At 44.1% G+C, this 18,776-nt stretch overlaps 1 protein-coding gene across 1 annotated transcript in view; it reads left to right on the forward strand.

The window, feature by feature from the left end:
* CCDC92B (coiled-coil domain containing 92B) overlaps positions 1-18,776 on the forward strand; it is a 171,142-nt gene that overhangs the window by 15,884 nt on the left and 136,482 nt on the right. The window contains exon 2 of the mRNA XM_069227012.1: positions 11,086-11,239. Coding sequence (XP_069083113.1) covers positions 11,110-11,239 — 130 coding nt within the window. The 5' untranslated portion in view covers positions 11,086-11,109. The remainder of the gene's footprint in view (positions 1-11,085; positions 11,240-18,776) is intronic.

The following is an 18,776-nucleotide window of genomic DNA, read 5'->3' on the forward strand; positions in this document are numbered from 1 at the left end:
AGGCCCTCATGCTATAGAATAAAGTGACGCGGGCACAGTAGCATGGTCGTTAGAACTGGCCATGGGCACGTGCGCCCAGCCCTTTTTATTGGTAGGGTCACCTGACTGGTGACGCCTGTGTTGGGTGGCTGTGGGGTGTGAGTATAAGTCCAGCCCTCAGCCGGGTTGCCGGTGAAACACTAGAATGTGTTCAGCAGGGCACTACACAGTACACTCAGAATGCTCTACGCTGCTTGCCTCTGTATCTCAGTTTACGGGCACTTGAGCAGGACTCACCTGAGCAGAGCTGTGGCTGAGAGTGGCACAGTGTCTAGCTCGGGTGGAGTTTTCACATCAGTAGTCTTACTTAGTTCAGTTGAGTGCAGACTGCATGCTCGGGGTGGATTAGTGGCCACCTGGATCCGTAACCCAGGTCAGGTGTGGGAAGTAGTCATCTGTTCCGTGGTGCACTGGGAGTGACAGCAGCTGTGGCGAGGGTTCTGAGATCCCCTACACACTCTCCGAGAGAGCAGCACAATCAGTCTAGGACATGTGTGACTGAAGTCAGAACCAGGAACTGTGGACTGATGCAGTCTGCGAGGATGAAAGTAAGGGTGGCAGGCAGCAGATGCCATCAGAGGGAGTTCGTGCAGTGGAGGTGATGAGGGCCAGCAATGTCAAAAGATCACATTGGAAGCAACGCAGGCTGTACACACTCCTGGTAGACCATGTCAGGATCACATGTGCAAGAAGGAGTAAAAGGCATTGGTCCAGTACACCTTTGTTAGCTGTCTACAACAAATGCTTATTTCTGTTCCCTACCTGAGGGATGAAGGTGTACTGCATATGTCCCCCTCCCCCCCACTGGGTAACGTATGGGTTGGGGAGAGCACAGCTGTACTCCGGGTCTGGTGGCTTAGGGGACTAATGCGTCCACTGTAGGGGCCTGTGTTTGACCTCATGGTCACAGGTTCAAATCACGGCGGGTCCACCCAGCCTTTCATCCAAGTTCTGAGGTCGATAAAATGAGTACCATTGAGTTGGGTAACAATAAACATCATTTATTCAGCGCCAAGAGGCCTACGGGTGAACGTGCGCTTTACAAATACACATGTTATGTTATCTCTCCATCACAGCTTGCTTTTGTCATGCTGCAAAGTGGTATCAGCAATAGAGCTATTTTTAAACAGCAGGGCAACCATGCAGTTTCTCCAGAATCTAGGCAGACTGTGCATACTTACAGCACTGTGGATTTTTTCCTCCAAGATTGGGATCTAAGAAGTCTTTTAAAGCTCTGTGGCTCCTTTGAGAGCAGGTTGGGGCCTGGGGTATTTTTACTTTTCAATGTTTTATTCATTATGGTTTTGCCTGTGAACCATTTAAGGATGATCAGATGATTGTTTTCATCTCCATCCTCTAGAGACCCATGGTCTATTTGCTGTTAAGTGGAATAGGTTCTCTCTCCTGCAGAGCTCTCTTCCTGTTGTAGAGAATTTGTTGGAAGTGAAAAGTTCATTTTGCACTTGTTGTTGTTGTGTCCATCCAATTCTATCATGGGATGCTCCTCAATACTTGTTTAATTCATTAGTCTTAAATAAATCTTTAGGGTTTTTGCTAGATCACTGTTAGGTGTTTTTTTTCTTTTCTGCCTATTTAACAACACAAGTTGTCTCCTATGAAGTTTGATACTGCTTTCAAGGGGCTAGGTTATTTGTGATAGTCTTGGATGTCTACCTTCTGGGAGATGTTACAACCTCTTCAATGAAGGGCATAGCTTTGTCATTATTGCCTTGATTGTTGTTATTGTGGTCTAGTACAGTGTTGCCCAACCATTTGACTTCTGTCGACCCCCACTTTATCATTACTGGAACCCAGCGACCCCCACTGAATCATTTTTGCAATCCAGGGACCCACCACTGAGTCATTACTGAAAGCCGGGGACCTAATCTTTTAATACTATTTAATTTTCTAAGCAGTCTCGGACCCCCTGTGGAGGCTTTGCAGACCCTCAGGGGTCCCCAGACCACAGGTTGGGAACCACTGGTCTATTAGGTATGTCATGTGCTCCTGGATCCCCAGTTCCCCATTTTAATTTGATGCTGTTAATAATTTATCCTTTTAAAAAGTTGTTATGGGGGATTACAGTGGTCTTCTAATTGGTTGGTAACATTAAGGGGATTTTGAGAGCTCTCCATCCTCCATCCACACTTCCGCATCCTGAAAGTATGGCCATGGTAAAAGGGAGATGTGGATCCATACCGAAATTAGCCGTCTGTGCGCTGAAAAAAGGTGTTGCAGGATTTTCTCTGGGAATAGGGTTCTAGCCTAATATCATTCCTTTTCAAGTACAGGATCCCTGAAGAAGTTCTGTCTGTTGTATTGTAAGGATTTGGGGCCAGATGTAGGTAGCCTTTTTCACGTCGCAAACTGCGAAAATTGCAGTTTGCAGCGTGCAAAAGGCCTAACGCGATGCACAACCTCAAATTGCGAGTCGGTACCGACTCGCAATTTGAGGCTGTGACTCGCAAATAGGAAGGGGTGTTCCCTTCCTATTTGCAACCGCATCGCCATGCTGAGTTGCTTTGTGACCGCGAATGCGGTCGCAAACCAACTCGCAGTTACCATCCACTTGAAGTGGGTGGTAACTCATTCACAAAAGGGAAGGGGTCCCCATGGGACCCCTTCCCCTTTGTGAATGTCAACAAAAATGTTTTTTCAGAGCAGGCAGTGGTCCTATGGACCACTGCCTGCTCTGAAAAAACCGAAACCAAATGGTTTCGGAAGTTTTTCTTTTTGCAGCTCGTTTTCCTTTAAGGAAAACGGGCTGCAAAAAGAAAAAAAAAAACTGCTTTATTAAAAAAGCAGTCACAGACATGGAGGTCTGCTGTCTCCAGCAGGCCACCATCCCTGTGAGTGCATGGACTCGCTATGGGGTCGCAAACTGCGACCCACCTCATTAATATTCATGAGGTGGGTCTTTGCGACCTCATAGCGAGTCGCAGAAGGTGTCTGAGACACCTTTCTGCATTTGGTTTTGCGAGTTGCAATTTGCGAGTCGCTATGACTCGCAAATTGCAAGTCGCAAAATTATACATGCCTACATGTGGCCCTTAATCCAGAACAAAAGACTTCAGATTGCAAGTGTAGAAGGAGAGTTACGGAGTAAGTGCTGTAGCTGGAAGGTTAGACCCAGTGCTTAATTAGTAAATAAAAACGTGCCGGTGCTCAAAGCCCTCCTCTTAAACACACGGCTGCTGCATTTAAATGTCCGAACACGGAATATAGAAGCAGCGTAATCCTGAAGCCATCTCAGGTCTCTTCAATCCATTTAAAGCCACTCCCTGCCCCTTCAGCTCACTCTTGCAGCTTTCTGCTTTCTCCCAGTGTGACACTTTTTTGTTTTTCTCTTCCTCCGTGTCTCCCATATGTGTCTTTTGCTTGCAGTAAATGCTTGAGGCAGAAGACTAAGCGCCGACCCTCAAAAATAAGTGCTGGTGCTCAGCACCAGAAACAACAAGCACAAATTAAGCACTGGTTTGACCTGTAGCAGGAGTGTGGTTGCACCGGAGGATGGGCCTTAAAGGCTGCGGGGCAGGTTAGGTGTGGAGCTCAGGAGTCACATGAGAAGGAGGAGGTAGCACATGAAAAATTCCAGGACTATAAAAGCAGACTCACAATATTGATGTTAATTAAATTATTTTTCTGTTTTAAACAATAATATAAGTGTTTTAAATATCAATTACTTTAATATTTTGTTTTTTCTTATTGCTGTATGTGTTTTGTTAATAATGTGTAATTTATTGTATTGTTTGTTATCTAAATATTCTATTTTTGTAACTTTTGTGCTATGTTGGGGTGTTTTTATATTTATTGGTTTAATATGTTAATTTTTTTAATTTCTATATGTATTATTTTCGGCAGGTAGTATTCTAAATAAATATTTTAAATGTACTTTTTTATTGTAAAATATTTTATTACACACCCACATATATAAGTATATAAATATATATATATGTATATATATATATATATATATATATATATATGTGTACATATATAGTTTAAAAATAGTTTCTTAAATTTTATGTTACACATTTTTCAGAATAGTTGTTTTCATAAAGGTTTTGGGTGAAAAGTGTTTTAAAATAATGTTTTCATAGTCTGAAGTTAATTACATTTTATTATAGGAGCTTCGGTGGGGAATGTTTTAAAGTTAAATATTTTAATGTTATGTTTTAAATACTTGTATATGTTTTGTTCAAATGTTAACAATATTTGTTTATCACCTAATAAAATAGAATAATTTGTTTTGTTTAAGAAGTGTGTTTCTGATTTTTTAAAACCCATTTCATTGTATTATTATTTAAGAAGCCATACACTGATTTTTATGAATTTACATTTAAATTTTGTGAATTTCATTATTGTATCAATCTAAATGTATATGTCAGATATTACATTTATTACATTATATATATTTATTTTATATTTACAAGTTTTATTTTTAATAGGTAATGCATTTCAGATTTTGTTAATGTTGTTTAGATTAATTTATGTAACTTTCTCTTTTTTTTCCCTTTAATTTGAATTAGCTTGGAGACAGAACATAAAATCTGATACCACCCATCCATAGCCCAGTTATTTCCCAGGTGTTGTTTTGTTGGACGTGGAAATAGTAAATCCCCTCTGTTTAAGGCTGAATGTTTTCCCCAGAGTTGTTTAGTTTGGAGTGGTCCAGTGGTCTACCAAATGTTGTTTAGGTTGGAGTGGAAATAGTCATTCTGACCCTTCCGCAGTCCAGTGTGTTCCCTAATGGTGCTTAACTTAGAGTGAGAGTAAATGTGACCCCTTCAGTGTCCAATGCTTTCCCTAATTTTGTTTTGTTTAGAGTAGAAACAGTAAATATGACTCCCCCAGTGTCTAACTTTTTCCTCAGTGTTGCTGAGTTGCAGTTGGAATATGTATCTGACCCCCTCAGAGTCCAACGTTTTCCCCAATGTTGCTTAGTTTGAAGTAGAAATAGTCAATCTCCAAACTCCTTGCCCCCCATCTACCAAATATCCAACACCTTCCACAATCTTGCTTAGTTTACATTATGAATAGTAAATCTGACCTCCCCCAGAGTCCCACACTTTCTAGGCTCGAGCAGGCAAGCTCTCTAGCCTGCTGTAATCTTTCTGTGGGCTTTTAACCACGCCCACCACATTCCCATCAGTTTAGTTGGTTTGTGGGCTTGCCTTTTAAAAATCACCTGCTTTCATTTGTGAAAGGCTTGCATACGTCATGCCTTTTGTGGCGTTTAGTCCTCCTCGAGCTCACCGACCAACTATTGAAAACATACGAGGCTCCATGTTTTCCGTATGGCTTCTGGACTACTTTATTTTTTATTTCCTACGCAGCGTGATCTCGCTGGGCAGTAGTCGAGCGCTTTGAATGACATTGACGCTGTTACATGGATAATTGCACATTTGCCAATACATTTGACGGCAAGCAAACTTCTGTTTCCTTTTGTGTATTCCTTCATGCTCAAGGGGTGGTGCTTTAAATCGGTTCGCTTATGTAAAACTGTATTACTTTTCATTTTCAATTTATGTGGCAACTAAAGTCTGTGTCAGTTGGCCAAAAGTACTGTCCAATCCATAAACGATCAGAGAGATTTACAAATTGTTTATTGGTGTTATGGCAGATTATGAGGGGCATGAGGTTGCCAATATTCCAATTTTTACCATCTATGAGATAATGATACATAAGCTGCAAAACATTTTTTATAAGAGAACTCCTATTAAGCCATTTGATCACTCAACAAAAAATAGAGAATGGTTTAATAAGGATTGTTCAAAGGCCAAACATTTATTGAAATTAGCCATCGTGTCCCGCTCTCAGGTGGCGATTAGAACAGCCAGACTAGCCTATTATAAAGCTATAGCACAGGCAAAGAAACGTCGGGACGACTTAATTTGGCAGAACCTGTTGAATGCTGTTAGACTTAACAATAATATGTCTTTCTGGAAAGTATTGTCTGATAGACATAGAGAAGGCAAGAACATAATTCGTACTCATATTTAACCCGAGAGTTGGGTTGATCATTTTTCTAATCTTTATGCTATGCCCTGTAATTCTTCCTCTTGTAACCTTTACTCCCAACAGTCAGCTGCAGTGAGTCCATCATTTGGTGACCTGGGAACGGATGTGTGTAAACAGGATGATTATATTGTTTTCACCTTGGGGGAAACACTAGCCGCAATAAATTCTTTAAACCCTCCAAAGCCCAGGTCCAGACAAGATATTGGGAGACCTATATAAGTCTGAGCCAGTGATTTGCTCCAGTTATATAAATATGATATGTAATACAATAGCAGCAGGGAGTTAATACCCAGTACGTGGAAAGGGGCTGAAATAGTTCCTATTTACAAAAAGGGAGTGGTGAGTTCCCCTGGCAATTATAGACCTATTAGCCTTATTGATAATCTTCAAAACAAAATTGTCTAAACAACTTTAGGGAAGGCTTTTAGATTGGGTTGATACCCATTACAAGATGTCTCCACTTCGGGCAGGCTTTCGCCTCAAAATTAGTACCATGGATTAGGTTTTTAGGTTGGCACTTTTATATTGGAATTATGTAATGCTTGCTAAACAAAAATTGTATGTTGCCTTCGTGATCCTTTGGTCTGCCTTTGACATGGTCCCTAGAGGGAAATTATGGGATGTTCTATATAAAATAGGTACTCCAACAAACATAATTTAACTCCTGCAACGGTTACATGAGGGCACATACGCCCAGGTGAGGTGGGGTAATCAGGGTGAATTGACAGATCATATTGCTATTCAACGGGGGGTTCGTCAAGGTTGTGTTTTGGCACCAACCTTATTTACTTTATACATAAATGAGGTGGTACAAGGTGTGTCTCTTCGCCAAAACCATGCCCCGTCCTTGTATGAGCAAAATATCCCTATACTGCTTTTTGCGGATGATTCTCTCCTTATCTCTAAGACCCCAATGGGTCTCCAGACCCTTGTGGATAAGTTTACAACCTTCTGTACTGACCATGGGCTGGAACTAAATGCTAGTAAAACCAAATTAATGATGCTTAGCCCTCGATCAGCCAGGAGATGTACTATTACTTTAGCTGGGGCTCCTCTGGGGGAAGTAAGTTCAATAGATTACCTGGGTGTGAGGATCTCTAATAAATTGCTCTGGGAAGAACAGATTAACAAGAGTGTGTCCCCGTCTCCAACATAGATCTGGGGCTATTCTGCGCTTTGATAAGAGTATAGCTACAAAAGCCGTTTCTCCGCTATTTATGATGCTGAAGTGTGGGGCTCTTGTAAGACTTTTAAATTAGCTGTGGGTGAGAATAACTTTGCTAGAGCATTACTTGCGTGCCCAGGTAGCACCCTCCTGATCCCTGTTTTTTTAGATCTTGGTTTTAATCGTATCTCTGATATGATAGCCCTAAAACCTCTACTTTTCTGGGTAAGAATTTGGACAACTCCCTAGCTTGTCGTCTACAGGGATTCTCTTCTTGACCTTTTAAAAAGATCCATTGTAATATCCATTCCATGGTTTAGGCATGTCTCTAATTGGTTCTATATCCTGGGGCTCTGGAATTATTGGGAGAACCCACAGGACTTAGAGAAGGCCTACAAATTGTCTTTGAAAAAAGTATATTGGTCCTATGTTAGGAACAATTATCTCCTTGGTTTATCACATGGACGATTGACTAATGCTTTCCTTGGATTTAAATGGTATCCTGAGTTTGACCCTTTTTTAGATCCCATCCCCAATACTTTGGGGAAGAGTTTGTATGTTCGCTTTCGTTACGGGTGTTTACCGCTACTGTCCTTTGCTAACAGTCGGAGGCCATCGCCGATACTTAGACTATGTCCATGCTGTAATTCTGCTTTGGAATCAGTTGAACATTTTATGTTCTTCTGTACAGCGTATGCCTTTCCCCGTCGTAAGTGGATTCGTCCAGTCTGTCAGATGCTGGGCTTTAGGCAATTTGCTACAGCCCTTAGGATTTTAAAGAGTGATACTTCTGTTATTTTATTCCATGCAGTTAGCAAGTTCCTTGTGGCTGCATGGTATATACGAACTCATTTTTTTAAATTATTGTAGTTCATAATTAGGCATGCTCTGGGATATGCATTGAGAGATTTTATTGGTTTTATTGTTAATAATGAATTATGTTTTTATTGTCTGTTATTTATTTTTTCTTCACTGAATTTTATTTGTGTGTGCAATTATATGAATAATGTTGTTTCTGCTTTGATGGTTTATGACCGAATAAAGCTTGTGTTATTATTATTATTAAAGTCCGGTTAGGACTTTACAACGTTAATAGCTCTAGGTCGAGCAAACCCATGCCGTTGCAAATGCTTGTTTCCAATGTGGCTTAGTTTTGAGTGAGAATAGCAAATCTGATCCCTCTGCTCAAGTCTTGTACTGCCTATCGTTACTCCAGGATTACTAAACGACACAGAGCCATGCAAGGTGGCTCTACATGGTTTAGTAAATCTGACTTAAGCCCTTGCGTTGCCTTGCATCACCGTGCGTGATGCAAGAGCTTGATAAACCTTCCCTGTGTCTCTAACAAAATGTCATATTACGGGTTCCTAGTTGTAGTCCAAGGTGGGACACTGACACGTAAGGTGAATAGACTACAGACTCACTGATCCCAGGGACACCTCAGTGAGATCTTTGCAATTTAAAGTGGGAGGATTATATTATGGCTTCACTCTCCCGGGGCAGCATTCTAGTAGTAAGCGATGGGCAGGAACTAGACACATGGAGGTGTGATACAGATGGCAGCATTCAATGGAAGTGGCCATTGTTTGTGGTCTCTTGTTTCGATTGTGGCTTGTAAGATGTCTTTTCATAACATTCAAACTTTGTGATATGTTGAAGGAAAGGATTGTGGTCAGAATGTGTGAACGTCTTACACCCGCTTGGAAGGAGGGATGGTGTCAGATCACAGGGTGTCATGGTACTATCCTGTGTACATAGTAATGTATGATTGAGCTCCCCCGAGACACAAAACACTGGTCCGACCCAACATCACCCACATAGTTTCTTAGTTGCATGTGGATCTCCAGTAGCACAAAGAAGGGGTGCATATGTGTGACTTGTAAATATAGCATACAGTAGGGTTGTTATGTATGTGGACAAAGGAGCTGTCAGCTGGAAAAAGTTGTTTATCATTATGAGTCTGTGGTGTATTGTGCAGCTAGAGGCTGCGTGGAGTGTCACCGGACAGACTAGGCGGAACACCAACGTGTGTGGAAAGGAGCGCGTGTTTGTGGCGCCCTCTGCTCTCGGGGTCATTATAGGTTTCCACGGCTGTGAGGCACGAACTGGAAAGGAAAGACCTTTGTGCTCGGGTGAGACTGTGGCACAGGAAGGAGACACCCCACGTCCTCAGTGGTTAACACACATGGTGGAAGGTGCAGAGAGAGTGTGTCCGGCACGGCTTAGGAACAGGGCCGGCTTTAGGGCGGTGCGATCGGTGCGGCCGCACCTGGCGCTGACCTCAGTGGGGCGCTGTGTTTAGCAATACCTGAAACTTGTGATTTAAAAGCAGCTGCTGAAACGTTTCTTTGCCCAGCTTCCAGGACGCAATTAAAATGTCAAGATAATTTGGGATTAATGTTCCTGCTAGCGAGAGATAGATGGCGTTCTGTCCAGTGGCAGTTCTGACTCACCAGGAGATAGCACAGAGGGTTAATGTGCCCGTTGTAAAGAACAGAACTGGGTTCTATGTGGATAGCTGAGTGGGTTAGTAAAGGCGACATTCACAAGTGCTTTAAAACTAATGAAAAGTATGTGAGAGGGGCTATGGAGAGATGAGGGCCACTTTCGCCGGGTGGGAGAGAGGGGGGAATCCGAGGAGTTGGTCGTGGGGGTTGGACGCCAAAAAATATTGCTGCACCGGGCGCACCAGTGGAAAGCGGGCCCTGCTCAGGGAGCTCCAGAACAATTCGAACAAAGCTCCTGACATTGGGCACATATGCCACGAAAGACCATAAAATGTGTCCAAGTCCTGGTGTTCTACCAAAATATTCAGTTTAAAATATCGCCCCGCATGCATATCTACTCCAGTACATGTGCACCGCAGCTTTACAGCGACTCTCTCGCGGGCCCTCTCTCCACACTGGCCTGTCCTGGTGACTGCATCTGTAGGGGCGCGAAACACTGTCAGCCACACCTTACACGCTCATAAATGACACAATGTGTTGTACTTGTATTGGCAGGAAGGATGTGCACCGTGTCTTGCGCACGCGCACTGGAATGGGGTTCAACACAGTGTGCAATACGGGCGAGCACCGAGCACTAATATTTAATGAGAGATGTGATTACTTGATAGTTATATCAACACAAACGTTCTAAATAATTGGCCATAGGTGTCTATTAATAATGAACGTACCCAGCTTTACGGGCCACAGTTTTCTGTAACAATTATATACCCCTGCCCCTTCTTTTCCTTACACAAAGAAAGCAAAAGGTAGCAATAATACTGCAGTATTTCTTGTTTGCAGGGGATGTGGCCTGACAAGCAGTCGGAGGTACCGAGGGTCTGGAGTCCCTGTGATGGATGAGCACTGGTGGGGTGGCTTCCTTGTAGTAGAGAGTGCTTGTGAAAGTGAGGCTGCAATGTTGGGGCCAAGGCAGTGGTGGGGTTCCTGTGGCATTTGGGCCTCAGCTGTAGTAGCAGTAGGGGTCAGAGACGCAAGCACTCTCTTCAGTGGCCTCAGGAGTCTGCTTTTAATGGCCCCCTCATCCATCATGGGGTGGCACTGGGAGATCTGGCGGTCAGTGGAATGGTTAGAATGGTATATAATGGCTGTAGGGTCAGCTGGGACATTCCCCCTGCATTGTCCACCAGTGCTGTCCATGAACTTGGGAGACAAAGCAGTGTTTGGTTACTCGTGAGTGCAGGCATTATGGCACAGGCGAACACAGTCCTGTTATTTCCACATCCGCTTGTGTCCATGCTGGTGTCAGTGTTGCTTCCCAGCTTCTGTGGAAGGCGGAGGTTCTTTGTGCTCAGGTGGTGGGTCACGAGCCAGGCTTCTTCTGCTCTGAACATTGGTCGTTTCATGTCCCTGCAGGCCTGAGCTCATCTGCGGGTAGTGATGGAGACCGCGTCCCTGGAGAGGCAGATCCAGAGCGTGCAGCGAAACATCGCGTTCCTGAAGAAGGAGCAGTTGGACCTGCTCCATGACCTGCACCTGGAGATCCTGCGGCTGCAGAAGCACTGCACTGGTGAGTGTGCATGCAAAGAATGGCCTCAGTGTGTGGCGTAGTGCAGGGCACAAGTCCTAAAAAAGATGTGGGGGGACTAACCAAGTTGTACAGGACACAAGTGACATCATGGCGTGTGATTGCACAGCTTGTGACATCGCAAGTGGCATCACAGGAAGTGACATCACAGGAAGTGGCATTACAACCCATAACCTCACAGACGTGGCATCACAAGAAGTGCCATCTGCTCTTAAGACCTCACACATATATTTAGCAGGTCTATAAGGAGTACATTTGAGCGAATTACCAGATTTAACAAATGAGATCTTGCTTTGGGGTTGTGCCAAAAACGTGACACAAACCTGACACAATATCTCGGCCTCAGTTTCACATTTAAAAAAAATCTCTGACACAAAGAAACTGACACAAGGAGAAACTTGGCAATAAATCTGCTCCGCTTAATTGATTGCACAGACTGCATTTAAAAAAACATCTTATGGGGTTAAGACACTTGCTGCAGAGTGCTTTGCCCTGTAAATCTCAGGGAATAATAATAATGTAAAGATAACTCTGGTGATTAACTCATTTTTGGAGAGATGTGTGTTGTGTCTAGTCCGTTTTGAATCAAAGTAGCCAAGGGGCTAACGTAATTCCTGCAAAGCTTATCATGACAGATTTTTATTTTATGTACATATGTAATTGGGCTACCGTTTTAATGCAGGGACCCTTTTGCTACTTGCAGTTCATAAATTGTAATCCTTCTAATTTAGCACAGTGAGCTATGAAAGACATGTGACTCCTACACCTTGTAGCCTTCACTATCCTAGGTAACACATCCTGTACATAGATTTGTACTTTTATGATTTATTGTCAGTGTATATATCGTGTACATATGATGTAAAGCACTCTGACACCCTGAGTTGGAATAAGTAGCGCTATAAAAGAAATAAAACAAAATACTGATATTTAAATTGCAATTAGTGTAAATAAAGGAACAGACCAGCATACCAGGCATTCTTACTGAGCATGCATGTCTCTTAATTACCAGGACTGACCAAAGTCAAATTCATGCCCCTTTTAAGTACCTGTGAAGTGACCACAAACTGTGTGCCTTTGTTTCCCCACCATTGCAGCTAGGTGTGAAGCTCCAGATAGCTCCTACGAGAACAAAAGGAGGCCTGATGGCCTCTTAACTTCAGCCTCTGTTTTGGCCCAGCTCAAATTTAAAGTAAAAAAAATGCCCCCTTGCCTCTGCCAGCATGTTGCTGCTCAGAAGGAAAGCAGAAAACCTGCAGGCACTGCTGAATAAGTCACGGTGTTTAAACATTACATCAGGAGAAGTTCAGCATATTACAGTGTGGCACAGCTACTTGGCAGGGTGGACAGCTTCTATCTTGTGAAACTAGTGGGTGGACGCCGTGTACCTGCGTGTACCCCTGACTTGTGAGCTGGCGTAGCTAATCTTTCTCACTCAAAGTTCACCCATGTGACTCCGCCCACTGTCCCCCCCAGAATTTCCACAATGTGGATAACTTGCTTCTCTATCCCTCAATGTATCTTTAAGGAGCCTGTGGGGTGAACAGTAAGTAACTGTTCCATATTGGTGATGGGTGGAGAGTAAGAGGGCGGGGGAAGCAGACATGAGGGAGAAAGTAGAGGAAGCAGCAATCATACATATGAACCTTATCCCCATTCTACACAGATAAGGGCAACAGCATGTTTGCATTGAGGTGAGCATCCCCCCGCAGATGTCTGATGCAGAGACAAAGCCCACCAAGCATACCTGTAGCACATAAATGAGTGAGATAGCAGCATGCTCTGCCAAGGGAGGCTGGCTGTGCATGCATCTGGCATTTAATCTTCTGGGAGAGGAGCAGGGATGTGGCAAAGGCCGGTTGGGTACATGACCTTACACAACGTCCAGATGTGCACAACAAGCCTCCTAGTGCTGTGCAGTACGAAGCATGTGGTCCATATCTCTGAAGGTGGAGGGCTGGCAGTAAGGCCCGCAGTAGGATGCTCACTCTCAGCCCACCTTGGACCATCATTAGCACCAAGGGATTTGTTGTGTCAACTTCATAGAAAGTAGGCAAAGGGAGGATGGAAAGAGCCTGGACTACAATGACAATTTCTATAGGAAAGGACAAGTGCAAAGGGTATCTGTCATGTGCCACAGAGCTCCCAAGCCAGTCAGTCAGTCAAATACTTTATCCGGCAGAAAAGCCATAAAAGATCTGTATCAATACAGTTTACACAGACCATCACTCAAAATCCAGTACATAAAATAGACAATTACATAATTGATTAACTTCCAGTATAAAAACATATAAAGCTTTGTTTAAAACTAAAATACAATACAGTACCAAAAATACAGTTATAAAAAATGGTTCAGCCGTGTTCAGTTAACAATAACTGACTGACTGACAGAGCTCACGTGCTGGAAGCTGAGCATGCACGGCCTCATCATGGGAACTTCCTTGAGCACCTACCTGTATGAATCATCTGGTCTAGCATGATAGCAAGATATTCCTGGCATTAGCCTGACCTCCACACCCATCCTCCCTTCCACCCACCTCCCAGACTCCATTTCTCAGCCCTTGCCTCAGATCAGTGGTTCCCAACCTGTGGTCCGGGGACCCCTGGGGGTCCGCGAAGCCTCCTCAGGGGGTCCGCGACTGCTTAGAAAATTAAATTATATTAATAGATTAGGTCCCCAGCTTTCAGTGTTGACTTAGTGGGGGGTTCCCCCGGATTCTAATAATGATTCAGTGGGGGTCCCCGGGTTCTAATAATAATAAAGTGGGGGTCCACAGAAGTTAAAAGGTTGGGAACCACTGCCTCAGATCATTCATTACTACCCCAGTGGTTGGCTCACGCCCAAACTGGGGACCATTCCCTGGGGCTCACACCTCTCTGAAGCTCCTTACCTGCTGGTTATTGATATGCAGGTGGCAAATTCAAAAACTGTAATAATGAATCGGCCGAGCTATTTTCCATCTCAGTTCTTCCATTAAAAAAAGAACATATTAACAGATCATAAATGTCTATTACTGCTACTCGAAAACTCCTAGGGCCTCATTTACGAGGCCCAAGTGGCACACTGATCTACCGGAGCATCATTTTGTTTGTTGCTGCAGTGGTGCGGCGTGCCAGCCCACATTTGCAAGGCCACGCACAGCCACCTTGCAGGGCTTTTCATGGCCTTGTAAATATGGACTCCTTTCAAGAGTAACACTGCGTGAAAGGGGCGATCCATGGGCGTTGCATGGGGTGTTCCCATGCAACACCCCTGGAACCCAAAGGAATCTGACGCATTCCCAGATTTACAAGTCTGGGAATGTGTCAGATTCCTATGCCACCTCCGAGGTGCTGTTAAAGTCATGCAACAGGGAGAAATATCTATATTTCTCACCTTTTTTTCCTCTTTCTATGTGTGCTGCAGAAAGGGAAAGAGGAAAACACCTCTTGTGATTGTTTTTGTGCAGGAAGGTGCCCCTTCCTAGACAAAAACAATCATCCCCGCAATGCAGGCATCGGTGCGTGCATGGGCGCTAGGCAGTAATTTGTGCGCCGGCACAGGGGGAAGGGATAGAAATGCGGCATGTCTTGTAGATGCGGCATATTTCTGCCTTGTAAATGAGGCCCGCGTCCCTCCCTTCCTTGTTCTAAAATTGCTGTACTCTTGCTGCTATCCAGCTAACTTGGCCCTCTGTCAATGGGTTACTGTCTGCCGGAGTAACTCACCTCACATGCACCTTGCTGTGCCCTGCCTGACCCTGCCTGACCCTGCGTTAGTAACAGGAAAACCTCCATCACAAGATGTTACATTTTAATGCAGTGGTATATGTGAGCGCTTCCCCACAGCCGGTGCGGTGATGAAGATGTTTTCCAGATGGCAATGTGGACCGTTTCAGAGGTGGGACCTTGAGCTATGACGATTGCCCCGTTGCGACCCCCCCCCCCCCCCCCCCCACCTCCTCTCCAGAGAGACAGAAGAGACCGATCAAAATATCATATGATCTTGGTAGCAAGTCACTCATGGCTTGGGCAGCAGGTGTGCATCTGTGCGCTGTAATCAGGGTCTGCATTGATGAGTTTTGGTGGGTAGGTGCGGTGGCTGAACGGACACATTCGAGGGATCCAAGGAGCATGTGATCCTGGTGGTAAATCATGAGATGTCTCGTATAACAGGTGTCCATAGATGCTCTGATCTCATGTCAGTGCTGATGTATTTCGGTGGCAGGTGTAATTGGCGAAAGTGTAGAATAGACACATTCGAGGACGTCAGAATCGGACTGTTCCCAGAGTGAACTTGACAAACTTATTGACTCTGATGGAAACTTAGGGCCTCAGTACGAGTGGCCCATTTTTTTAGTTTTGCGCAGGGCTTGGAGTCGTGAGTTTCACTGTAAATTACCACAAACCCAGCAACTTTACCCAGGTCAGACGGTCTGAACATTTAATGGGGTAAATACTGGCAACTGTGGATCTAAAGTGAAAGGTACCGAATGCCTATTTGGATGGGTAAAGCTCGAAATAGGAGTGATTTAATAGCCTCGATAAATATTGATCGCTGGGCTATCATTTAATATCTTTTTGGGAACAGATAAGTCACGTGTCTGCCATTGGGCCACTCCTAATGAGAGCCACAGGGGTTTTGTAGACTATGTCAACTCTGTGACTCTAAAAGTCTTCGAAACATGGCAATCAGAGTTGAGACCTGTCTCTAGAATGCCAGTGCCTCGTCTGTAGAGTCCTTCACAAATCAGGCCTACGAAGTCTTTCCCTCAGTCTCCTAGCCCTTCAGAGTCGTAGACCTGACTTGTGCCTGAGTCTGCCACGCAGTACTTAATTTGTAAATAAAAAGGTGCCGGTGCCCAAAGCTCTCCTTTGAAACAATTGAATGCTGCAATTCCATGGGAGAGCACAGAATACTGAGGCAGGGTAATCCTAACTTAATTTTGGGCCTCTTTAATCCATTTACCGCCACTCCCTGCCCCTTCAACTCACCCTTGCAGCCTTCTGCTTTCTCCCTTTGTGACACTTTTTCGTTTTTCTCTTCCTCCGCCATAAGTGTCCTTTGCTCGCAGTAAACGCCTGATGCAGAAAAATAAGTGCCAGCCCTCAAAAGCAAGTGTCAGTGCCCGCACCGGAAACCACCTGCTCAAATTAAGCACTGCGACCATGCAGGCGATTAAGACACAAAGCAAGTGTGTCCTGTGAAAGGCTGATGAGTAAGTTGCACCTCATTTTAGAAGGCAAAACTGTAGATGCCAGGAGGCGGATTTCCGATATGCCTTATTTCCATTCATGGCTATAGCATGTATGAAGGTGTTATCTTGTGGTGTATTTTACTATGGCTTTCTGTTTGTAACCACATGATATCTCTCATATTTCATCATTCCAAGTGTTAGTCTTTCCTCAGTGGTCGTTTAGTTCCAGTTGCACTGATTGCTGGGATGTGTAGTTTGGAGTTGCAAAACTCCAGAATATAAATATCTGTCATATTCTCTGTGTGTTTTGCCTTTGAGGCACGATGATGTGAGTGTTTCATGTGTCATGTCTTATGTTTTGTGTGTGAATGTTCTTCAAGGAGTCATTTGGACCGTTCTCTTAGGTGGCTGAAGACCTTATCATCATTGCTTCTCTTGGGTATTAATGAGGTACTTGTAACCTTTACTACTTGGAGCTGCTGATTCCTGTCATCTTTAATGGATTTACAAAGTTCAGATTGTCACATGTTTTCAGTCAGTATCTTTGTGAATCTCTATATAATCGAGCATGGGAAAAGCTCATCATGTTACATTAGTTTAAATGGCTAAAATGACAACATCTCAAGATAGTGCTGCCAAGTCTAGTGGGAAGGAGTGGTGTGTAAGGTTTGTGACATATTGCCACTGGATGTAATCTGTTTCCAGCCCACTGGGCCTAATGGCCAGGGTGAAGGCAGCTGCCTGTGTTCTTTGGCAGCAGTGAGTATGCTCTGTTGCTAGCAGTTGAGTGCAGGGGGTGGTACTCTAAGGGCAGGATATGTGGTCTGTCTGGAGGCTTCATTGCTGCAGAGCATGCTGTCCATTTGTGGGCATATGCTTGTGGTAGTAACAATTCTGAGTCTCAGTTCTGAAGTTCTGATCTTGGTCAGTTAGATGTGTACGCATGTATGTTTGTAGGTAGGAATGTGTGTATGTATGTATGTATGTATAAGATGTATAAGATGTATAAACCGTGGAACTAGGTATAATTAATGGGGCATGGGATGCGGGGAGGATAATACAAAGGGTGCTTAGAAGCCTAGCTGTTTGTAGTTATCTTTACACCACTGTCTCAATTATGCGACAATAGTGCCTGAGTCACTCGTCATCCTCAACGTTTTATTGATGCTCAGAGGCAGGCCGGGTCGCCAGATTCATCACCATCATTACTAGGGTCAATACTTTTCGTCACCCTACTAGGGAGAGTGATTACTGGCATAACTATTTTGCCAGTCACTAGTAACAAAAGGAGTCCATCTCTAAAACAGATAAGGTAGACTGATGATGGGTGTGGGGTAACAAAGTGATGAACAGTGTAAACCACAGGCCCTCCTTGGATACTCAGTAGTTACATTATGTCTGCATTTGTCTGCAGGAGACGGACGAGGGACGTACTCTGGCAGTAGAATAGCCAGCATGGCAGGGATTACAATCTGAGTTGAGGAGGCCGAATTTTGGAAAAGGTCTGGTGCTGACCGCCCACCTGGCAGACTGAAAAGGAGGATTTAGGTGCACTTGTTGTACCAAATGAAGCATTGTAAGCATGTTAAGGCAGCTGCATTGGTCAAACCCTAATAGGGTCCAAGGCTGTTGAACCTATTAGGTATCTGAAAACAGGGCGGAGCAGTTTCCTGCTGTCTACTTTCAGTGATGTAATTTGCAAAATTTCCGGGTAGTGCCTTCTAAAGACTATGGTCGTGTGTGTGTTGGGAGAGGAGTATTATATGTTATATATGTGTGTGTGTGAGTCATGTGAATTTACGTTTCAGTGTGTACGTGAGTGTGCATTTTTGTGTGTGTGTATAAGAGAGAGAGGTGTGTGAATGTGTTTGTGTATTGATGTGTATGTGAGGCGTGTGAGTGTGCATATGAGGGTGTTGTATGTGGGTGTGTGTGAGAGAAGCATGTGAGTCTGTGGGTGTATCTGCGTGAGGTGTGTAAGTGCCAGAGTGTGTTACAGTGTGTGTGTGTGTGAGACAGAGGCATGTGAGTGTGAATGGGTTTTGTGTGTGTGTGTGTGTGTAAGAGAGAGAGGTGTGTGAATTTGTTTGTGTATTGGTGTGTATGTGAGGCATGTGAGTGTTCATATGAGTGTGTGTTGTATGTGGGTGTGTGTGAGAAAGAGACATGGAAGTCTCTGTGTGTCCCCGAGGGGTGTGTAAATGCATATGCGTGTGTTACAGTGTGTGTGTGTGTGTGTGTGAGAGAGAGAGAGTGCATGTGAGTGTGCATGGGTGTGTGTGAGAGAGAGTGGCATGTGAGTGTGCATGGGTGTGTGTGAGAGAGAGTGGCATGTGAGTGTGCAT

Source organism: Pleurodeles waltl, chromosome 3_2, assembly GCF_031143425.1.
Source record: "Pleurodeles waltl isolate 20211129_DDA chromosome 3_2, aPleWal1.hap1.20221129, whole genome shotgun sequence".
NCBI lineage: Eukaryota > Metazoa > Chordata > Amphibia > Caudata > Salamandridae > Pleurodeles > Pleurodeles waltl.